At 45.9% G+C, this 24,908-nt stretch overlaps 2 protein-coding genes across 3 annotated transcripts in view; both read right to left on the bottom strand.

Annotated features, from left to right (window-relative positions):
* Positions 1-23,295, bottom strand: LOC310771153 (CTD small phosphatase-like protein 2-A; the record flags this gene model as incomplete). Its single annotated transcript, XM_083663816.1, has 10 exons — positions 1-348; positions 1,413-1,508; positions 2,530-2,647; positions 14,911-14,990; positions 15,862-15,924; positions 17,033-17,122; positions 20,625-20,736; positions 20,827-20,953; positions 23,035-23,188; positions 23,227-23,295. The coding sequence occupies 10 exons, from the start codon at positions 23,293-23,295 to the stop codon at positions 292-294; spliced, it is 966 nt and encodes a 321-aa protein (XP_083519942.1). The 3' UTR covers positions 1-291.
* LOC310771148 (anaphase-promoting complex subunit 7-like) overlaps positions 23,213-24,908 on the bottom strand; it is an 8,873-nt gene continuing 7,177 nt past the window's right edge. For both annotated transcript variants that reach the window (XR_014552388.1, XM_083663813.1), the window contains exons 5-6: positions 23,994-24,147; positions 23,213-23,352 (exon numbers count right to left, since the gene is read on the bottom strand). Coding sequence is in view for 1 of the 2 variants with exons in the window: in XM_083663813.1 (XP_083519939.1) it covers positions 23,295-23,352; positions 23,994-24,147 (212 nt within the window). In the remaining variant the exon portion in view is untranslated. The remainder of the gene's footprint in view (positions 23,353-23,993; positions 24,148-24,908) is intronic.

Here is a 24,908-nt window from a genome sequence, read left to right on the forward strand (position 1 = left end):
AATGATTTATTCACAACATAATATTTACAGTACATCAATTCTATTTGCAAAAAAAGAACAGCGAAATTAATAGAATTTAAAGTTACGAGTATAAACAGTATAACAGTATAAAAGTGCCACACAGCCTTTCAAGTCATTAGGGGAGACAGAGGGTGTGCTGCTGGCTTCAAGACGGTACAAGTCAAGCTGCATCTAGGATTCAGTCTGGAACCGACAGTCCGAGGGAGAGGAGCAGGGTTGCCAGATCTCATGAGAGAAACAAGCAATCGAAGCGGGGAGCGGTGTCAGTCTTCAGACAGCAGCCGGTGGAAATGATCCTTCCTCCTCCAGCGTCTCCCGGAAATCCTCCTAAACACACACATACGAGAACACACACACACACACACACACACACACACACACACGAGAACACACACACACACACACACACACACACACACACACACACACACACACACACACACACACACGAGAACACACACACACACACACACACACACACACACACACACACACACTAGACATCAATACCACAATAATCACAAGGAGTTTTATTCCATAGACTGATATCATGTGGAGTAACTATGAAGGTATAATCAAGGTAAATAATCATAGTTTCAGCAGCTGACCAGATGTTTGGAGAACAGGACTAGGGTTGCAACTACCGATTATTTTCATTATGGATTTATCTGTTGATTATTTTCTCGACGAATCAATTAGTCATTTGATCTATAAAATGGTGAAAAATGGCGATCACTCTTTTCCCCAAAGCCTAAGGTGACACCCTCACATGTAAAATGGTAAATTAACTGGATTTATATACTGTAGTGCTTTTTGGCAGTCTGACGACCGCTCAAAGTGCTTTACAGTAATGTCTACATTCACCCATCCATGCTCACATCACACACCGTCGCAATCTGCAGTCATGCAAGGTGCCAACTTCCAAAAATGGCCACTTGAGGCTGGCTGCAAAAGGGAGTCATTCCCCATTCACCTCATGTTAAAACGCCTGACTTTACAGCAGAAATAAACATGTTTACAGCCCTGGCTGGTACAAAAAACAGTTTTGGTCTCTATAGTTAAGTTCTAAGCCAACTGTATGGGGGGCGAAGTTCTATCTAATTCACCCGTTTAGAGTAAAATAGATGATAAAAAATAAAGGCTTGGGCGTGATTGACAGGTCGCCTGTCCAGTGATTGCGCAGCTCGCTGATCAAGGACCAATATCGCCCTTGACTATTTCTCAGAATTCAAAAAACATATTTTATTCATGGTAGGAATGGGCCTCTATCAAGAAAAATAAAGAAATAAAAATAAAAATAAAATAAATTAATAATAACAATAAAACAAAAATCATCCACAAATGAAACAAGCGGGTAATAAAGGTGATGTCATGTGATAGCAGTGACTCACAGTGGTAGCCAGTTGATCCAGGTAGGGGATGAGCCTCTGCAGCTCTGTGTCCTCCTGCGCTCCAGACCAGCTCGTGATGGGCATCGTGTTCCTCAGCTACAAAACAAAATAAAAATCACCCTCAATTCATACAAACGCTCTTCCCTCTGTACTGAGGTGAGATAAGAGGGAGTTACATTAGTACACCACCTCAAATACAAACGCTCTTCCCTCTGTACTGAGGTGAGATAAGAGGGAGTTACATTAGGACACCACCCCAAAAGGTCTCTTTAAAAAACACAATTGTAAGTCTTCATGTTTGGAATTCATCTTCTTAACATGACATTTTTCGAGCTGCAAACTGTGCTACAATTGTGACTGAGACGGATAAATGAAATTTAAAATCCCTGGAAACCAAAATCCACAAAAACCTTCTAACTATTAAATTTAGGGTCTTATGTTAGTAATTGTGTGCCTCAGAAAATGGTTGACATTACTTTCAACCCTAACCCCAAAAATCAACACTTTTCTACAAGGTCTGGATTTCCATTTCCTCATTGAAGAGAGCGGTGCGCGCGGTGCTAAAATGCATGATCTTATCACGTCATAAGATTTAATCGAATCACACGCATGCACGCACGCGCGCACACACACACACACAAGCGCTGTGCACTCGCAGCGGCAGAGATCTCTTCCTCTCTGTCAGTAGGCTATGCGCCGAGCAACACACGCACACACGCGCGCACGCACGCACGCACACGCACATGCACACACACACACACACACACACACACACACACACACACACACACACACACACACACACACACACACACACAATAAATAAAAATAATTAATAATAAAAAAATATTTCTGGTTTCCAGGGACTTTAAATTCTTGGTTGATACTAATTGAGTCCACATTAGGGCCACGGACCTCCATTTGATGAAATGTTGTCTCTCGGACCCAAATATGAGAATATTTGTATTGTCAGATATGATTTTGTCCAGAATTCCATCATGTGTATTGTAGGTAGAGAGATAACAGTGAAGCTATGATCAAACCAGTCGTTCTGATACATTCTTTAATTGTGTTAGCTTCTTGTAGGTGGGTTGAGTAGGTGGGTGTGGGTGCTTACATGGTATGGGTAGGTGTGGGGGGCATTGTCCAGGACCACCATCTTGGCCAGGTCTCTGCCCAGAACGCCCAGGTCCTTCACATAATGTCCCAAGACACAGATGCAGTCCTCCTGGGGCCTGTACTACAAAGCAAGATTAGTGGTTTAGCGAGGTAACTTCAGGTTTAAACCTGGTTTGGCCGTACTACAAAGCAAGTTAACTTCTTACCGACATATATTTCCATAGCAACTTATGCTTCACACTTAACCTGGTCCGCAGCAGGTTAAGTTGCAAGGATAAGATTAGACCTTAAATACACCGCCCACGAACCAATCAAATCAGCAGTTTGGAAAAATGGCCAACCCCTTTCTGGACGAGGAAGGAGCACAAATTGTAATGTTGAATTAACCAAGGACTAAAGCCTTGCACTTGTTGCAGGCTACATTTTAATTAAGCCCTACTTACCACTTTGGAATATGTTTTTATATATTCATTTTTGTGCTCTCAAGTAGCCTAGATACGTTGTTTGACCCCGCTGATCGATTGCAGCTGAATAGTGAGTGGAGACATATCACTAAACCGGCATAAAAAGGTTACATAAACGTCTCCAAAGCGCACGGTGCCGTGTGCGCAACGGAGCTGAGACTGACGTTGGGTTGGAATTGAAATGGTCATACAGCCTACTACATCTAAGCAATTTAATATGGGATCACCTGCACACAGGCGATCCCATATTAAGATGATTCATATCTAGGCTACTCCTGCATTTTGCAGCTGCAACTCTGTTGCTTTTGGCCTGTATGATGTGATTGAACTTCATATTTCCAGCATCATTATATGAAATATGGAGATATGCGACTCTGCTGACATTACAATAGCCATGTGACCACAAAATAGACTATTTTTTAAAAATGAAATCTATGCCCGCACATACCGTGTCGATTCAGTTCAGAAGCATTTATTTTATTTTATTATCATTCTTTTTTTTATTGATTAGCCTATAGGAATTATTCAATCAGTGCGACTAAACACATTGATTTTATTTTATTTTATTTTATTTTATTTGACGGTTACAAATTGAAATACAATATACTGAACAAAGTACAGACACGGATCATTATTATTCATTGAGCCTAAATGGTCTATAGCTACATACGGATTTTGGACTGAGATAGATTACACATTGCTTCCACAAAAGACTGTAGATAGAGAGCTGTAGATAGCCTACGAAACCGCTCTTCAAATAAATTACTGGTGTGGATAAAAGTGGTCACTTTAGACAGTCATTCGGAACAGTAATAATATCCAACGCAGATTTGTATTTGCGGTTTCATTCAATGAGGAAATAGGCGTGTCTGGCGCTGTCGGAGTTGGAGCAGTCCATATTGCACTCTGATTGGCAGTTGTTAAAAACCACGCCTCTTTTGCGGGCACGAGCTCCAGTGCACGGGCATTTTCATGTGCACGCGCTGTCAGCTTGATTAGAAAAACCTGGTTCGAGTTAACGAGTGCCAATCGACGTTCGTAGTACAAGTTAACTACAATCGAGCTGATCTGGTTTAGACAAACCAGATCAAGGGACAGATCCTGGATCTTCTAATACAACATTCGTAGTACAGGCCTCTGGTACAGACGGTACCTAGATAAAGACATAAACAACAAGTCACACAACATGCTGGACGCTTCAAGCTCATTTTACTGCTCAACTCATTAAAGTCGAGCTGAACCCGTTCGTCACGTGCGTCTGAGTCCGTTTTAGACTGAAAACAAATTGAGAGGCGGACCATATATGGTGTTGATGATTTGATTTGACAATTGTCGACTGGCTTTTGCATTGGTCAATCATGGCGTGTTCAACCCCCAAATCGAGTGGGATTCAGCGTGTTGTCGTGCTACGCGAGTGGGATCCGCAGAGTACCAGGCAGCCACCTGCTTCATGCGGAGCGAGCGGACAATCCGATGCATGGGTGCTGCCCGCCCGCCTGGAATCTCCGAGGGGCGACCCCTGACCACCACGCTCTCAAGCGCGCGCCATTTACGCTATTTCTGTAAATACGATATTCCTGGAATGCGCGTTTTAACGAGCCAGTTACATTTCTTTGCATTCTTAGAGATTATAGTTTTTGTTTTTTGTTCATGTTTCATACAATTGGCCAAGTTAGTAGTTAGTTTATGGGATAGGAATTCTGCCAGATGACAGGCACTAGGCGCCATTTTCTACTTCATTTGGAAGAGAAAATTATCCTGAAATGAAGATTTGATTGATAGCTGCATGTCATGATATGATTGGTTGAAATGGGGTAAAAATTTGATAGTACTAGGTGACATCAGCAAACTGTAGATTACTGTTATCAATGACATCTTGAAAAATGAACTTTTGATGTGAAAAAGTGTGAAAAACTAAAGAAATTATATTTTTGTGATTTTTTTGGCATACATTATTAAATAGGTGCACTGCATACCCAGGTATTTGAACTAAAAGAAAAGAAAAGTCATTTTTGGGTTCAGCTCGACTTTAACACATTCACTGGCAATGGCGAGTTGACTCGTCAAAAAAAATCCAACGGTTGACTGCCAATGACGAGTTGAGTCGTCAAAAAAAAACGGTGGGACGTGGATCAATGCCCCCCACGTCTCCTATAAAAATATTGGAGCCACCGAACGTGTACAACCCATTCCACCGACCCACTAAGTGGCGACAGTGCTCTCCCGACTAGAGGAAGGCAAGCAAAAAGCAGTGTGAGGAAGCCATTCTCATGAAAATGGATTGGCGAAAACGCTTTCGCTTTCGCGTTTGGGAGCTGGCGGGGGGGGATTGCAAATTTGCATAATAGATTATGGGTGCAAGACACTTTGAAACACGCAGCATAAATAAGACCAGAGTCGCAAAAGCTTCATCAAAGCTCTCAACCGAAAACCCAAGAAACGAGCGAGCCCATCCAGACTTGCCTAGCGGCCGCCAGCAGACAGGAGCAGCAGCAAAGCAGTGAGCCTGGTGACGGGAGGTTACAGCAGCAGCAGAAACGAGCTTGTGACACGCCCGCTGCAGCCAAGAAGAACACACACGGAGGGAGGAGTTTGAAGGAGAGGGGTGTTTCCTGCTGTTATGGAGGAAATTACTGTTCAAAACTATTGTTTAGATGTCTGACGTCTTACTGATGCCAAAAATGAATGGTTAAAGTGACTGTTCTATCGAATTTCACAAAAAGCTAATTATCTCAGCTTAAATTTTCAGACGCTGAAACCATGCTGTATTCAAGTGCTAATGCCTACATAACTACTAACTCTACAAACTAACTCTTTTAGACAGAGAAAGCACACATTCTATTAGTTCTTTTGAGATATTTTGTGTTCACAAAATCTTAGCAGAAAAGAATCCTTGGGTCTTGAAAGATGAGCCAGAATCCTCAAAAAAACCCTCTGGCAGAAGCTACCTACAGTAAAAAAAAAACGGCTGGCAGTGAATGTGTTAAGAATGTTTACACGCATGCACACCAATATTGTCCACTATTATTCCCGTTAGTTATGGAATGGCATACTGTGGTTCTTTCCTGTCTGTGGGATGGGCGGACTATTTGTGTGTTTTTTCTTTTTAAAAGGGATTACGATTTTCATGTAAATAAATGTCTGTAAAGTCACTATATATCCTCAAGTGAGTTAACACAATGGTGATTAAGCCCATCGCCCATTGATGGAAGCCCTTGCATCTCTCTGTATTGCAACATTTATGAACTTGTGTCTGTGGCGACACTTTCCCCGCCCCCCAAACTAAAAAACAAAGATATCACAAGCGGCGCACAGTTCTTGACGTCTTTGTCATCACCCAGCACCCGCCAGAGAGGGTAGGCGGAGTCGAAGCAAGTTGCCGTTTCTGCGTTATTATGATCCCACTGGAGATTTGGGCAGAACACAACCTGCGCCCGCCTACGCAGCAGTCAAGCGTCAGGATTGGCCAGGAGCGAGCCTTTACAGGATCCATGAGCACCGCTGACCAACTTCTTCATTTGAGATGTGTGCGTGGATTATGAAGATTTGATTGACAGCTGCGTGGTTGGCGTCCAAGTGTTGCATTACTGCCCCCTACTGGCCAACTTAAATGTATTAAGAAGAAGAAGGAAAAAAACCTTCACGTCACATATGCACCACTGTGTGGATCTCATCTGCAATTACTGCTCATGGCCATAGGTGTTGTCAGAGACAAGAAAATGTAAATCTTCCGTATTATCACCTTAACTTTCAAATAAACCAAACCAAACCAAAATGACAATATTCTGAATTGTATACAGGTGAGCATATTCCGTTTGGATATTCTGAATTAGGCTTTAATGTAGCATTTTTTAAGACGTGGGATATGTTGATATTATTCTGGTTTTAGGAGCATTCTTTGGACAACAAGCACATTCAGAACATGCGTCTCAATCAGGGGGTTTTGATGACAGTTTGCGACAGACCTGGCCTCTTGCCTGAGGCGTGTGCGCAGGCGTCGACCAGGAAGGTCGCTTGTTGCAGCTGCTCGTTCGTTTCCGTGCTCTTTGTATTATTATTATTATTATCGCTCTTTTCTAACACTTATCGTGTGTATATATTGTGTAAATAGTGTATCCGCCTGTAACCATGCGGTTCAGAGGAATTTTTAACGTATTTTTGACCGGTTTACTGCTTCTACAATGTATCGCCTGGGGACAACAGCTGGCGCCAGGACATGTGGCCATTGTTTACAGCAGAGCACAGCTGCTGGAGCTCCGTTCGCCGGACGGCGAGTCGGTCCCAGCGCCGCTTATTCCGGAGGAACTGATAGAGAATGCACGGCGTGGTAGGAGGGGGAGAGGCAGGAGAGCGAGGCAGAGAAAAAACGAAGCCAGAAGAGAACGTCGGAGATTCAAGCCTAATCTCCCCTCGCTGATGATGGGCAACGTCAGATCGATATCGAATAAAATGGAGGAATTAACAGGTCTGGCGAGGACTCAGAGGGAATTTCGCGAGTGCAGCCTAATGTGCTTCACGGAAACCTGGCTAAATAAGGACATTCCGGACTGCAACGCATCTATTGATGGCTTCCAGACTATACGGGCAGACCGTGATAGCACTTCGAGCGGTAAAAGTAAGGGAGGTGGCCTTGCCATTCTTGTTAACAATAAATGGTGTAATCCGGCCCATATCAGCATTAAAGAACGCTCGTGCTCACCTGACACGGAGCTTTTAGCCGTGGGATTACGGCCATACTACGTACCTAGGGAATTCTCTCATGTGATTGTTGTGGCGATCTACATCCCACCTTCCGCTAATCCGATATCAGCGTGTGACATTATCCACAACGCCATTGCGGGACTCCAATCTAAGCACCCGAGTGCATTGATACTGATATCAGGAGATTTTAATCACGTGACTATGTCAAAGACACTGCCCAACTTTAAACAGTACGTGAGCTGTAGCACTAGGGGCGATAAAACTATTGACTTGATGTATACGCGAACGTGAAGGATGCTGCCTACTCTTCGTCACCCCTCCCCCCGCTTGGCCGCGCCGACCACAACCTAGTCTACCTCAGATCTAGATATACCCCGATGGTAAAAAAGCTGCCTGTATCCTCCAGGACAGTGAGGGTATTGTAACGTATCGGTGATACGCCAAAGAACGGAGCGTTGTAGTTGGTACAGGTTCTTTATTCACAGGCTTCTTTAGCTCCTAGCAGCTAGCTTCACAGAGCTAGCTCTACACACAACACCCGGTCTCGCTCACTCCATAGCTTGACTCCCCCGGCACAGCGGCCGCTGGTCCTATATACCCCGTTTCCCCTAGGAACGCACCCACACACATTAGTTCCTAGCTACAATCTAGACACTTCTCTTGTACATCACATTACAGGTAATACCTGGATTACCCGACACGTTACATACTCCTCACCCAACATTAGCTCAATGCCCACATTGACACCCACAACCCACACATATCCCCCTGTACCAAAACACACCACCCCACAACATTTTGTATTCCCCCAATTTGTCTCTTATTATTTCACTACTTCTTAATTTTCGTTCCACCACCACCATTTGCATTTCTTCTCATTTCTTCCCTCTTTTCCCATTCCTTAAATTCAACCCACATTTCAATTCTCTTTTTTTACACACATTTCAATTTACCAATAACCCCCACATTTACCTTATTTCGTTTTCCTCTTTTCTTTACACTCATCTTCAATTCAACCCACCTATAATTTCAGTTCGACAATAACCCCCAACATTTACATCATTCTTTTTTCATTACCTTCATTTAAACCTTTTTTTCTTATTCACATTATCCCACTTCACTTCAACCACTATTTCCATCCCCCCTTTTACAGCTTCTGTCCCCCCTGAAGTACATTACAGTCGACACAACTAAGGCAGTAGTCCTCTACGTCTCCCTTCATCTGTACCCAGTAGAAAACCCGACAAAGGCGGCTGAGTGTTTCTTCAGCCCCTCGATGCCCCTGACCCCTGCGGCCCCTGTGCGCCCCCCGTAGCGCCAGTCCCCGCAGGCAGCTGGGCACCACCACGACGCTGCCACTCTTTCCGCGCCCATCTAACCCCAGAATCCCCGACTCCCTCACCCTCAGGTCCGGAAACAACTCCCACAGTTCCTTCGTGGTACTTGAACACATGCACATCTCCTCCAGGCGAGGCCGGTATCCGGCCGCCACCCACCTGTACACCGGTCCAACGCTAGCGTCCTCCGCCTGTCTGCGTATCCACTCCTCCAGATCGACATCCTCCATAGTCACATTCTCATCCTCCCGGTCTTGCACTCGCTCGTCCTCCCGTCCCGCTCCCCCAGGGGGCGGCGTGTTGAGGACAGCAGGGCGGACACCATCGGCGTCGATCTCCACCTCGACTTTCTGCAGTGCAGCCGTGGGGGTTGTGTAGCGGCTTGGTTGGGCCGGTTCCTCCAGCGTTGACCTCTCTCGCTCCCCCGGGGACACGAGCGCCACTCCCCCGACTGTAACAGCACTGCAGGTGATGTCGCTCACTTCCCTCTGGCTGTTCAAAACGATCCCCGCTCCAGAGCAGCTAGCCTGGGCCGGATCAACAGTCACTCTCCTGCCCAGCACAATCGGCTCTGTACTGCCCCGCTGCTCCGCCGCTTGTTGCTCAGGCTGCTCCACTGCTTGTTGCTCGGGCTGCTCCCCCGGCTGTGTGTCTCTTCCAGCGTTCACACTCTTAGTGCAGTCTCTAGCTAAATGTTCAGGCGACCTGCACGTCCAACAAAGTCTCACCTGTCCACCGCCCGCACGTCTCTCCTCTCCCGCTGTTCTCCAGTCCTCGACAGCTTCTTGACATTCTCTGGCTAAATGTCCGATCGCGCCGCATGCCCAGCAGGCTCCCTGCTGTCCATGTCGTTGTCCCGCATACCCGGTCCGTCTCCCGGGCTCGCTTCGGCACCACCTCGCCACGTGGCCCGGTTCTCCACAGCTCCAGCACAGTCTATTTTGTGGCTCCTCCGTCCGCTTCTCTCCGTGCTGCGCGAGCTCTCGTAGCAGCTCCATAAGCCCCTCTGCCCAGGCTGGTATCGTCTCCAACAGCCGTCTGACTTCTTTCAACACACGGGCTTCCATGGCCGCCAGCGCCGAGCTGATCTCTGTCGTCAGCTCTTCTTTTCTCCCGTTCGCCGACAGGCATTCTTCTAATCGCACCATCACACGTGGCGCTCGTAGCAGCTAGCTCACACAGCTAGCTCGCTACCGCTAGTTCGCTCGAGCCTTTGATCTCCAACTTTTCTCCGCCGTTCCTCCTCACTCTCTCCCCTCTTGACCGAATCAGAGGCGCTACCGCTTTACTGCCTGACACCAATGTAACGTATCGGTGATACGCCAAAGAACGGAGAGTTGTAGTTGGTACAGGTTCTTTATTCACAGGCTTCTTTAGCTCCTAGCAGCTAGCTTCACAGAGCTAGCTCTACACACAACACCCGGTCTCGCTCACTCCATAGCTTGACTCCCCCGGCACAGCGGCCGCTGGTCCTATATACCCCGTTTCCCCTAGGAACGCACCCACACACATTAGTTCCTAGCTACAATCTAGACACTTCTCTTGTACATCACATTACAGGTAATACCTGGATTACCCGACACGTTACAGTATGGTCAGAGGAGGGAACTGAGGCGCTTAGAGCCTGCTTTGAGGTAACGGACTGGCAGGCACTCTGTGACCCACATGGAGAGGATATAGATGGAATCACAGAGTGCATTACGGACTACATAAACTTTTGTGTGGACTGCAACATACCCACAAAGGTAATAAAATGTTTTCCAAACAACAAAGCTTGGGTAACTAAAGACATTAAGGCCATCCTGAACGCCAAGAAAAGTGCATTTAGGTCGGGGGACAGAGACAGGATCAGAGCCATCCAGGGAGAACTGAAAGCGAGCATTAGAGTAGCTAAAGAGTGCTATAGGGCAAAGCTGGAGGCAAAGCTTCAGCAGAACAATATGAGAGAGGTGTGGAGAGGTGTGAGAGCCATCACGGGCTTTAACAAAGCAGGGGGCGGGGGGGTGGAGGGGGGGGGTTGATCGGGCCAATGAATTGAATCTGTTTTTCAACAGGTTTGATGCAGCTGGCCCGGGTGCCCCCTCCCCCGACTCTCCTGACTCTCCTGACGGCTGCATTCCAACAGCAGCCCCCGCCACACGGCTCTCCCCCCCCCCCCGCCCTCTCTCTGGCTCCGGCTGATGGCCCACTTGATGGCCCCCCTCCCCCCCCCCCTCATACCCCGTCACCCAGAGACTAGGTCATATCCCCCCCCCCTCCCCCAAAGGGCTTCAGAGCTGAGGATGCCACCCCCCCCCCCCCCACCCACGCTGACCATCACAGCGGACCAGGTGAAGAATCAGCTGATGAGACTACACACGAGAAAAGCAGCTGGCCCGGATGGCGTCAGCCCTATGGTGCTCAAAGCCTGTGCCCCCCAGCTGTGTGATGTACTGCAGCTGATCTTCAACAAGAGCCTGAGTCTCCAAAAGGTCCCCGTGATGTGGAAAACGTCCTGTATCGTTCCTGTACCGAAAAAGCCAAGACCCAGCGGCTCCAATGACTACAGGCCGGTAGCTTTGACGTCCCACATCATGAAGACCCTGGAGAAACTCGTCCTGCAGCAGCTCAGGCCTATAGTCAAATCATCCCTTGACCCCCTCCAGTTCGCCTACCAGCCCCGACTGGGAGTGGAGGACGCGGTCATCTACCTGACCAACCGTGCCTACGCTCACCTGGACAACCCAGCCAGCACTGTGAGAGTCATGTTCTTTGACTTCTCCAGTGCGTTCAACACCATCAGGCCGGCTCTACTGGGCGAGAAGCTGACGGCGATGCGAGTGGATGCCCCCCTGGTGGCCTGGATTGTGGATTACCTGTCTGGCAGACCACAATATGTGCGCTTACAGAACTGTGTGTCAGACAGAGTGGTCAGTAATACTGGAGCTCCACAGGGGACGGTCTTCTCTCCCTTCTTCTTCACCATCTACACCACGGACTTCACCTACCTGACTGAGTCTTGCCACCTTCAGAAGTTCTCTGACGACTCTGCGATAGTGGGATGTATCAAAAATGGTGACGAAGATGAGTACCGGGATGTGGTGGCCAACTTTGTCACATGGTGTGAGGAGAACCACCTGCAGCTCAACGTGTCAAAGACAAAGGAGCTGGTGGTGGACCTGAGGAGGGTCAAGGCTCCGGTGACCCCTGTTTCAATCCACGGGGTCAGTGTTGACATAGTGGATGATTACAAGTACCTTGGAGTGTACATTGACAACAAACTGGACTGGGCTAAGAACTCTGATGCACTCTACAAAAAGGGGCAAAACCGTCTCTACTTTCTGAGAAGACTGAGGTCCTTCAACGTCTGCCGGACCATGCTGAGGATGTTCTATGAGTCGGTAGTGGCTAGTGCCTTCCTCTATGCTATTGTGTGCTGGGGCAGTAGGCTGAAGGCGGCGGATGCCAACAGACTTAACAAACTGATCCGTAAGGCCAGGGACATTGTGGGGCTGGACCTGGGCTCTCTGACTGCGGTGTCAGAGAAGAGAACGTTATCCAGGCTACGCTCCATCATGAGCAATGTCTCGCACCCACTCCACGGCGTGCTAGTCAAACACAGGAGTACATTCAGTGAGAGACTGATTCCACCTAGATGCAGCACGGAGAGGCACAAGAAATCATTCCTGCCTGTGGCCATTGGCCTATTTAATGCCTCTCTTAAAAGAGCACCTCGGAGACGCTCAGTCTCCCTGAGATTGAGCCAGCCGATAGGCTAACTAGAAATGTGTCTGGCTGAGCCACGTGTAAAGTATAGGGCAAGCCGAATAATAATACATGTTTCAGTGTGCAATAATTTAGATAGGTTACTATTTAGATAGGTTTAGTAGGTTGTACTACTTTGCTCCTATCGCAGTAATACTGGTTAACGTTTATACTGTTTATACTGTTTACTCCATGCTATGTTGTGTTGTTGTTTCTTCTATTCTGCTTATTTTACTATTGCACTACTACTGTGTATTTATTTTAGGATATGTGTGTTTTGTGAACGAGCAGCTGTGATTTGTCCCAATTTCCCCCCGGGGATTATTAAAGTCTTTCTGATTCTGATTCTGATTCTGATTCACAGTCAGCTACAGTAGCTATGTGCTTGTAAACAAACCAACTAGCCAGAGATGCATCCCCGAAAGAAAAGCCCACTTTTCTGGTGGGAAGGAGAAACCCTTTCAGCCATTATGAAAGACTTGGATATCAACAGGTTTTCATTATGAAAGACTTGGATATCAACAGGTTTTCATTATGAAAGACTCGGATATCAACAGGTTTCTGGATATGTGCAAATATCCCAACGCGGACCTTTTCAAGAAGGTGTTTGAACGCATGAAAGGTGGAGTCTTTTTTCGGAGTAAGGGCAAAAACTTGAATATTTTGTGTGTGTAAACGTAGTCAGTGACTGTAATTCAGACTGGATAAATCCCAGACGCTGACGAGGCAAATTACAGGGAAAAAATAGCAAGAAGCACCTCGACTAACAGGAAGACACGGACGCAGAAGGGTTCACTGTAACTGATAAACCTGATGGAGTGTGAGTCTCTGTGTGGTGGAAAACTTTGATGAAACACAGGTGTAACTGATAAACCTGACGGAGTGTGAGTCTCTGGCCCAATCCCAAACCACTCCCTACTCACTACCACTTCACTACCGAGTGCCACTCCAAATGGAGTTCCACTCGCAGCTGTAGAGGGCACTGCTGATTAAGGGGAGAGGCATAAAAGAGAAGCCGAACAAGTGAGACGCCCTCGCTACCTTACCGGAAACAGGAAGGAGCCGTCACCATGGAGACGGACAGACGCGTTGCCTGTGTCATGCTGTTCCACAATAGACGTGATTTCAATGGGGCGTCTATGATTTAGCTCTCATATAGCCGGCTAATGTATAGACCTATTTTAGACCAAGCAGTAAATACATTATTAAAATGAATAATTAGCAGTAAATACAAAAATATACACTAGAGAAGTCCTCCACGTTAGCATAAAAGGTAATTTATCTGAGCACAAGATTTTAACGTTATGTCTATGCTTAGCTCTCATTTAGCCCAGGATAATGTTGTCTATGCATAGACATGTTTTAGACTACACACAAAATGTATATATTTTTTAATTAATAACCATCCACAAATATGAAAAAGACACACATGGGCTACAAAATAAAGCTTCTAAGTCCTTTTCGCTGAGCGTTATTGCGGTGTTTATTTTTTCGATTTTTCAGAAATTCGCTTCCGACGCGTCGGAACACATCTGTGGATTGACAGGTGGGTCAAAACTCGCATCGCAATTTCGTGCTGTATATTCGCATCGCTCTTGACTGTGTTTATTAGGTCTATGCTTAGCTCTCATTTAGCCACTTTGTCTTGAATACAGTAGCCTATACCCTCTCAATTGTGGACTAATAACTCGACATATTCCATGATTTAGTTCGAGATGTAAAGTCACTATGAGGGAAATAAAGGTACGTGTTTGATCTAAAATACTTGGAAGAAGTAGACGGAACTAACTTACACTTGAATGGTGTTTCCTCCGGACGTAGTTTCTGCAGCAACCGTCGGCGAGCCTGCACCAGTGCAGACTCGCTGTTTAAGGGTTTGACAAGCCGCCTGCACTCAGTAGGAATTGGTTTGGGACGCCCTTAATATGGCGGACCTACGCGTGAACGCGCAAACGGAGGGGTAGTGGATAGGGTTAGGGGATAGGGGCTGGTTTGGGATTGGGCCTCTGTGTTGTGGAAAACTTTGATGAAACACAGGTGTAACTAATAAACCTGACGGAGTGTGAGTCTCTGTGTTGTGGAAAACTTTGATGAATGACTTTGATGGTGTACGCGGATGTGGGGAAGACGCACCGAAACAGCTTCTGGTCGGGGTCCAGGATGTCCAGGATCTTCTCTGCGTACTGCTTCTTGGCTGTCGTGTAAACAAACATCTGGAACACAAACAAACAGCAGCTGAAAACATCCCACCCAGAGCAGAGCGCTAACACGCTTTACCACAGTTTATTTGCATGTATAAAGACGATAAGATAAGCCGCACAGAAAGATACTGTGAGAGCAAAAGTTCAATCACCTTACATTTACCGTTTGTGTAGAGAGACAAAAGAAATGGGGGAAATGCCTATAATATTATTCAGTCACTATATATATACCGTAAATTTCGGACTATAAGCCGCGGCTTTTTCCCCGTTTTTTGGCCCCTGCGGCTTATATAACGGTGCGGCTTATCTATGGATTTTTTCAGCAAAAATAAAAATAAAAAACGGAATTCTCTCTTCTTTAGCACTCTTTCTAACTATAAATCCACTTCTGTTTTAATTTCCTCTCTTGCCCTCTTTTCACCACACCGCGGACACTGTGTGCACTGTAAAAAAAAACACAGGTGGTGTTGTGTTATGTTGTTTTGTTGAAATGTTAATAAATGGGAGCTTCCTCAAACAGCCATCTCTTTCCCGACAATCCCCTCTGTGCACGAACCCTTACATATGGTAATTAAACATTAAAACAAAAAACAAAACAAAAAAAAAAACATTAAAACACCCGCGGCTTATAGTCCGGTGCGGCTTATATATGTAACAAACAGGCAATTTTGCTGCTGCGGCTTATACTCCGGTGCGGCTTATAGTACGGAAATTACGGTATATATATATATATATACATATTCTGATGAATATTGTCACTGAAAACATACAGACAGAAAGCACTTGCTTGTCCAAAGAAAACTCTATTGTAGTGTAGTCACAGGAACCAGGCAGCTTCATTTTAAATATATTCAAAACTCGTTTTCTTGGGCGTGAAACTTACCTCGTAGATCTTTGCCATGGACTGCAGGAACTCCATCACATGCGGCCGCAGGACCATGTATACCTGATGAGAAGATGAGGGAGTCGATAAATAAAGTCCTGTACCATAATGAATGCATATATATTCTACATTTTCTCCTTAGTTCCTCCTTGTTCACCTAGCACTTCAGTCACACAAATATTTGACTAAATCTATTTTCAGGGTATATGCAGGAATCCCAAAGTTAAATTCACAACCTTTTAAGATTATAGAATCTGCTGCACAAAACACCCTTAAATCTTGTGCTTATGTTTTCCTTAAAATGTTTAGCCTTATTGAGAAGATTTAAGGGTGTTTTGTGCAGCAGAATCTATTTTATGGACACCTTAACTCTGACTCTAAGGGAAATCTTAACCTAAGGTGCTTTTTGTGCAACTGGGCCCAGGACTACATTTCCCACAAGCACCGCTGTCCCTCTCACACACACACACATGCAAGTCAGCAGCAGCAACAAACTAACAAGCTGTACTAACAAAGAACATTCAATAAATCAGGCAAAACAGGGGGCAGCTGAGGATCAACAGCTTTTTCCTCACTTTCCTGCGAGCGTTTGTCTGATTCACATCGCTTGTGATCAGCAAGTTACGTTCAAAATGTAATATACTACATATTACTAGTTACTTTCATTTGAAAGTAATAAGTTACTTTACAATATTTCTGTATGTGTAGAGTAACTTGTTACTTATTACACTACTTTTGCATTACTTTGACCAAAACAACAGCAGCAGCAGAATGACATCGCCACCCCGGAACCATCCCGAAAAATAATTTCAACCACCTTGAAGTCAGTGTAAACAATCCAACATTCTAAATGTTATTCTTTTCCTTTGTTATTGTCATCTATAGTGGTTATTTGCATAAAAACTCAGTTTGATTAGGAAATGATTGTATCTTTATTTAAACATGTGCTTTGATTTAATAAAATGTAACTCAATTTGTAACTTGAGTTACTTGACAAAGTAACTGGTATAATATTACTGAAATCCTATAAGTAATAAGTTATATTACTGAGTTACTGCTAAAAGTAATATATTACATGTAATATGTTACTTTCGTAATGAGTTACCCCCAACACTGCTTGTGATAGGAGGAAACATCAAAGAGGCACACTGTTGATGTGCCACAGCCTCACCTTGTACTGGTGGTGGTGGTGGAAGGTGGTGTGGAAGGAGTGCTCCGCCTCCTCGATCACGTTCAGCGAGCTGAACATCAGGGTTTCATCCTGCAGGCACAGAGACAGAGTCACCTTATAGTTAGTCTCAATGCCAGACCCATGAGAGTTCTTATGCTGATACACTATGTTACTGCATGCTGCAGATCTCTCTCTGGGTCTGATACACTACGTTACTGCATGCTGCAGATCTCTCTCTGGGTCTGATACACTACGTTACTGCATGCTGCAGATCTCTCTCTGGGTCTGATACACTACGTTACTGCATGCTGCAGATCTCTCTCTGGGTCTGATACACTACGTTACTGCATGCTGCAGATCTCTCTCTGGGTCTGATACACTACGTTACTGCATGCTGCAGAGCTCTCTCTGGGTCTGATACACTACGTTACTGCATGCTGCAGAGCTCTCTCTGGGTCTGATACACTACGTTACTGCATGCTGCAGATCTCTCTCTGGGTCTGATACACTACGTTACTGCATGCTGCAGAGCTCTCTCTGGGTCTGATACACTACGTTACTGCATGCTGCAGATCTCTCTCTGGGTCTGATACACTACGTTACTGCATGCTGCAGATCTCTCTCTGGGTCTGATACACTACGTTACTGCATGCTGCAGAGCTCTCTCTGGGTCTGATACACTACGTTACTGCATGCTGCAGATCTCTCTCTGGGTCTGATACACTACGTTACTGCATGCTGCAGAGCTCTCTCTGGGTCTGATACACTACGTTACTGCATGCTGCAGATCTCTCTCTGGGTCTGATACACTACGTTACTGCATGCTGCAGAGCTCTCTCTGGGTCTGATACACTACGTTACTGCATGCTGCAGAGCTCTCTCTGGGTCTGATACACTACGTTACTGCATGCTGCAGAGCTCTCTCTGGGTCTGGGACACTATGTTACTGCATGCTGCAGAGCTCTCTCTGGGTCTGATACACTACGTTACTGCATGCTGCAGAGCTCTCTCTGGGTCTGATACACTACGTTACTGCATGCTGCAGATCTCTCTCTGGGTCTGATACACTACGTTACTGCATGCTGCAGATCTCTCTCTGGGTCTGATACACTACGTTACTGCATGCTGCAGAGCTCTCTCTGGGTCTGATACACTACGTTACTGCATGCTGCAGATCTCTCTCTGGGTCTGATACACTACGTTACTGCATGCTGCAGATCTCTCTCTGGGTCTGATACACTACGTTACTGCATGCTGCAGAGCTCTCTCTGGGTCTGATACACTACGTTACTGCATGCTGCAGATCTCTCTCTGGGTCTGATACACTACGTTACTGCATGCTGCAGAGCTCTCTCTGGGTCTGATACACTACGTTACTGCATGCTGCAGAGCTCTCTCTGGGTCTGATACACTACGTTACTGCATGCTGCAGAGCTCTCTCTGGGTCTGATACACTATGTTACTGCATGCTGCAGAGCTCTCTCTGGGTCTGATACACTACGTTACTGCATGCTGCAGAGCTCTCTCTGGGTCTGATACACTACGTTACTGCATGCTGCAGAGCTCTCTCTGGGTCTGATACACTACGTTACTGCATGCTGCAGATCTCTCTCTGGGTCTGATACACTACGTTACTGCATGCTGCAGATCTCTCTCTGGGTCTGATACACTACGTTACTGCATGCTGCAGAGCTCTCTCTGGGTCTGATACACTACGTTACTGCATGCTGCAGATCTCTCTCTGGGTCTGATACACTACGTTACTGCATGCTGCAGAGCTCTCTCTGGGTCTGATACACTACGTTACTGCATGCTGCAGATCTCTCTCTGGGTCTGATACACTACGTTACTGCATGCTGCAGAGCTCTCTCTGGGTCTGATACACTACGTTACTGCATGCTGCAGAGCTCTCTCTGGGTCTGATACACTATGTTACTGCATGCTGCAGATCTCTGTCTGGGTCTGATACACTACATTACTGCATGCTGCAGAGCTCTCTCTGGGTCTGATACACTACGTTACTGCATGCTGCAGATCTCTGTCTGGGTCTGATACACTACATTACTGCATGCTGCAGAGCTCTCTCTGGGTCTGATACACTATGTTACTGCATGCTGCAGATCTCTGTCTGGGTCTGATACACTACATTACTGCATGCTGCAGAGCTCTCTCTGGGTCTGATACACTACATTACTGCATGCTGCAGAGCTCTCTCTGGGTCTGATACACTATGTTACTGCATGCTGCAGATCTCTCTCTGGGTCTGATACACTACGTTACTGCATGCTGCAGAGCTCTCTCTGGGTCTGATACACTACGTTACTGCATGCTGCAGATCTCTCTCTGGGTCTGATACACTACGTTACTGCATGCTGCAGAGCTCTCTCTGGGTCTGATACACTACGTTACTGCATGCTGCAGAGCTCTCTCTGGGTCTGATACACTACGTTACTGCATGCTGCAGAGCTCTCTCTGGGTCTGGGACACTTTCCCTCAGAGGGCTGGCAGTGGTTATGGGAGGGAACCGTTCACTTGGCCAGTCATATGCCAGTAATGGATTCAGTCCTCTCCAATCAGGATCTCTCTCATCGGTGCTACGACCCGTCACTAATTTAATTTCAACCCGCCTTAAAAACCAGCAGTGGCTGTGAAGTGGCACAGACTCATTTATGTAGTATGTGGAGCGCAGCGATTCAACGTATGTTTGAGTCTGGGGAGAGACTACCTTATAGTAGGAAACCAAGATGGCTTTCTGTACTGTAATGATGTACGTAGCCTGGTAAACCAGCCGCGGTCACAGGAACTCACATTTCATTTGGTTCTGCGGGACCATCTGGCCTCAAGCAGAAACTGCAAAGTGGAAGAGCCAATCAGCGACTGCACAAGTTGGCCAATCAGGAACGCCACTAGCACTGCACTAACAAAACAATAATGGCCGCCTCCTTGCCTGATCGTCTCGAGGAGTAATGTTAATGTTTGTCGAGTTTAAGCAGCCATAAAGTGCAGTTATTGCATAAATAGACTCAATAACAAGAACAGGAGTTTGCAACAGCGGAGTTTCTCAGCGGAAAATGTGTTTTTGTCGTTCTCCCGAGTGGATTTGGGTTTGACTGGATCCACCGCTGATTGGCTGAAGGAGTTGTCTGTCAAGGCAAGTACACAGTATACCCACCCAAGGTTAATAATTACTGTTACAACACTGAGAATTTTTATAATGAAAATTAGCAGAAGCTCACAGACAATGAAAAAGAGAGGCTTGAATGTGTGAACACTTCTCAACTGTGCCGTTAGTTGCAATTGCAAATGGCAGAAATCCATCGACTGGTACGCTTGTTAGAAAATACTTTGTTTTCACTTGTCGAGAGCTCCCCCTCTCTCATCAGTGATGTCATCAGTGTGTGTGTCTGTCTCTTGTTTATGTGTGCATGTGTGTGCCTGTCTGTCTCTTGTGTGTGTGTGTGTGTGTGTGTGTGTGTGTGTGTGTGTGTGTGTGTGTGTGTGTGTGTGTGTGTGTGTGTAAGAAACAGACAGACAGAGCCCCATCTCCTTTCTGAGGATGATAAAGTATCTGAAGCAGCAGGACTGAACTCACCAGGCCCAACACCAGCGTGGCCTTGGGTGCGCTCCTGGTTTTGGGGGGAATATGTCTGGCACTGGGTTTGGCCTGCTGGGAGAGGGACGGGATGTTCTTGATGAAGGTAAAGCTGTAAAACAAAACAACACTGTTAAGGTAAAGAACAAAGGGATCCACTGACAGGCCAGAGACACTGAGACATGCAGGCAGGCAGACTTACGGGCTGAAGACGTCATCCTCTCCATCCAGCCCCAGCAGGTCCGTGGAGCAGCTGAAGCCAAACACACACGGCTCCTCATCAATCTCATCACCCATCAGCACGTCCTTCTGCCCTGGACTCTTCACATCTGCAGAGAGGAACCAGACCCTCCATCAGCACCCAGCACTCACCACCACCACCACCAACGAGTTCATTCAATTCCTACAGAGCTGAGTGGCCGGGGAAACTCTGCAGACAATGTGCAGGTTTGTCCCGGCTTCCCAACAGCTTCTTAAACAGCAAATTCAAATTCAAGCTTGGCGGCTGAGAAAAGTCGATCACCTGCTGAGGTTTTTGCAATCAGGTTCCTACGCTTTGTTGTTTTCCTACTGATTTGATTCAGTGCAAAATGTAGAAGTTGATTCCAGCCATTCAGAGCTTCCCAGTTCCCTACAACATCTATTTGAAAGACTGCGTACACAGTGATTCTCACTATTTTTTCCATGAGAGCCACACTACTAGCTGGTCAAAGTCAAGAGGAGAGACACTTTTTCCGCAAAACACCAAAACCACACAGCGAGGGTTTGGTTTAGTTCTTACTTTATAGATATGGCAGAAACAGACTCAATAATAACAATTAAACAAGTACAGGAGTATGCAACAGCGGGGTTTCTCAGCGGAAAATATGTTTTTTGACGTTCTCCCAAGTGGATTTGGGTTTGACTGGACCCAATGCTGATTGGCTGAAGGAGTTGTCTCTCAAGGCAAGTACACCCCTCACCCCCCACCCCAACTTCCGCCCACTGCAAACTAGGGCTGTGAATCTTCACTGGCCTCACGATTCGATTCAGAGGGCTACGATTCGATTGCATCTCGATGCATCTTAAAATCGATGCATCACTTTTTTTCCCCCAATACATGATTTATTTTTTCTCACTTTCTTTTTTCTCACTGTGTGGCTACTTTTAAATTGGAAATGCATTGTATTATGATCCATAATTAAAATAAACAAATGCATGTACTTCCATTATATTTTATTCGATTATAAAAAAAAATATATATATATATATTTTTTTTTAATAATCGATTTTTGACATTTGTGAATCGATGCAGAATCGTGTACATCCGCATCGCGATGCATCTTATAATTGATTATTTTAGACACCCCTAAACACCGCGTGAATGCTTAAGGACAGACGGTCTGGTAGGATTTAATGAAATGGGAGTTCACATGACCGGCTGGTTTACCAGGCTAGGTAACTTCTAACTTGGTGCTTTCACAAAATATTTACACAATGAGATTTTTGATAATCATCAGTAATGTGGAGATAATGACTAAGTGGGTAAAGGCAAATAATAGAACATTCTGCGAAGTTCAGAAAACTACATCATTTTACAGTAATGCAGCCTTCAAAACAAGGGAAAGACAACACCTATGCCATATCACGATACCTAGTTTCATATCGCAATATCGATATAATATCGATATATTGCCCAGCCCTACATGTACACACATATCTGCATTTTTTTATTATCACTACATATCAAATATCTGCAAATAAAATCTAAAATGCATCCATATCAACACTCAACCATGTAGAAAGAGAAGCAGTATTCACCTTATGTAGCCACGCCCATTTTACCCGGTTGTGTGGCCGTATCAAAACTTCCAGCTTAAAATAAAATAAAATGGCTGGCTTCTCCAATATCATCTAACTCTGAATTAACTAATAATTTAGCCAATTGTATGTAACATACCAAATAAAAGCAAGCGGCAATGTCTAAGAATGCAACGCCATGTAACTGGCTCGTTAAGTCTCGAATTCCAGGGAATTACGTTAATGTCTGCGGGTCTTATTGACGTTAGTGGCTCGAGCGCAACTCGGAGGAGAGAAAACTATCTGAAGCTTTCTTTGTTGGAGTCCAGGTATGTTTTACAAGAAAGTGCTCGTCATTGTCGACGATAACGTTATCTGACCTGGCTAACAGTGGATACTCGATTGCTTGCCGTGTACTGGCTCAAAGTAGTAGGCTACGTTTTTTATTTTACCCCTGCACTGTCCGCTCCAAAAACAACTCTCTTATTTTGCGCCGTGACCGCCGGAAGTGTTAAAAGGACCCGGAAGAATTTGGCCCACTGTAAGGTCTGAACATAAGGTGAATAGGACAGCACATAGTGTGTTAGAGTGGAACTGTGTCTGTCTGACCACCACAGCAACCAATCAGTACCTGCAGGCTGCAGTATGATCAGATACGAGGCTGCTGTGTCCAGAAGATCCAGAGCCATGAGACACTCCTTGAACAGGTCCTTGGGGTTCCCCACGGCAGCAAACAGGTGATTCCACAGGGCATCCTCCGTCTTCCTTGCACAGTGGACGATGGTCTGGAGGAAGAGGGGGAACTTGTGATGAACTTGGCCACGTTGGGCAGCAGCGGGTCGGGGATGGGCTCCTGCGACGTGGCCTCTTCCTCCAGCACCACAGGCACCATCAGCTCCATGACGTGGGAGGAGTAGGGGAGGGAGGCACAGGACTGGGCCAGCAACACCTGGGTGGAGAGGCAGCATGGAGAAGAGTGTAAGTGTACTGTTATCAGGGTTCCTACACATCTTCTATGACAAAATGCCATACTGTTCTTTTTCCACACCTTGATCTGTTTTGAAGATTTTGTCTGGCGTTTAATATGATTGATGCAGAGACATCTTGACGCTGCTAACTAGCTCATAGATGCTGCTTGAACAGGTCGCACTTGAAAATGAGATCTAGGTCTCAAGGTGATTCACCTGTATAAATAAAGGTTAAATAAAATAATAAATATCACTGGATAGATCAGAGGTGGGCAACATTTAGTTCCTGAGGGCCATCCTGACTTACATCAAGTAAGTGAAGGACCACACATTGGAGATCATACCTGCCAACACTCCTGATTTTCACGGGAGTCTCCCTATTTTTAACCCTCTCTCCCGTTGTGATTATTCTTGCTAATCTCCTGATACAATAGGGATACAAATCCAATGGCTGGAGCAGATAAGATTTATTAACATAATTCTGCCTTTTATTGAGTTTTTGGTGGTCGTTTTGTTTTTCTTTGAGTCCGGCCCGCGGGCCTTAGTTTGCCCATGTGTGCATTAAATGGTACTTTTACAAGCCATCCCTCTGCAGAGCAGAAAGGAGAACTACTGGGCTCACCAAATGGTGTTGATAGCTCTGTGGTTGTCCCCTGAATGTATGAAGGCATACGCTTTGATCCAGACAGAGAGCCAGTCCAGGCTGGGGATACTCTGAATCACATCCATAGTCATAGACGCCACCTCAGCTCCCTTCACTGACAGAGAGAGGAGGCCTAGAGGAAACAAGATGAGAGAGAGCTTTCCACTATCTGCTGAAGCACAAAAGAGACAAAACATAGAAACACAAGAGACAGAGCAGGTACAATACAAACTCCAAGACAGAGGGCCAGAGCGTGTGTGTGTGTGTGTGTGTGTGTGTGTGTGTGTGTGTGGTGTGTGGGTGGGTGTGTGTGTGTGGGTGTGTGTGGGTGAGCCTAGCCAAGAGCCTAAAGCAGGGATACTCAACTTGCTTTGCCCGGGGGCCACTTTCGTGAAATGATAGAAGGCCAGGGGCCAGTTAATAAACAAACTATATATACATTTTTCTGTAGCGGATTGTAGGTTTTTGGGGTGTCAGCCGGAGTTTAGTCTGACAATCTTGTGCACACTGGATAGTTAGTTAGGTTAAGTTAGTTAGGTTAAGTACATACATAAGTGCCTGGGTATAGCGAGCAGGCAATTTGACAATTTAGCAGCTAAATCATAGATTATTGAAAGATATTGAAAAAAAGAATTGCACAATTCCATCGCGGGCCACACAGGGGGCGCCGGCGCCATGTGGCCCGCGGGCCGCAAATTGAGTATCACTGGCCCTAAACGGTATAGATCAGCGGTTCCCAACCTTTTCTGCGTCAAGGCCCACTTGAAAATCTCAGAAATGTTTGTGGCCGCCTACCAACAGGAGGGTCGCAGGTTCGCACCCCCGTGTTACCTCCGACTTGGTCGGGCGTCCATACAGGCACTATTGGCTGGTGTCTGTGGGATGGAAAGCCGG

The sequence above is a fragment of the Poromitra crassiceps genome (genome assembly GCF_964638095.1).
Source record: "Poromitra crassiceps genome assembly, contig: HAP1_SCAFFOLD_380, whole genome shotgun sequence".
NCBI classification, from domain to species: Eukaryota; Metazoa; Chordata; class Actinopteri; order Beryciformes; family Melamphaidae; genus Poromitra; species Poromitra crassiceps.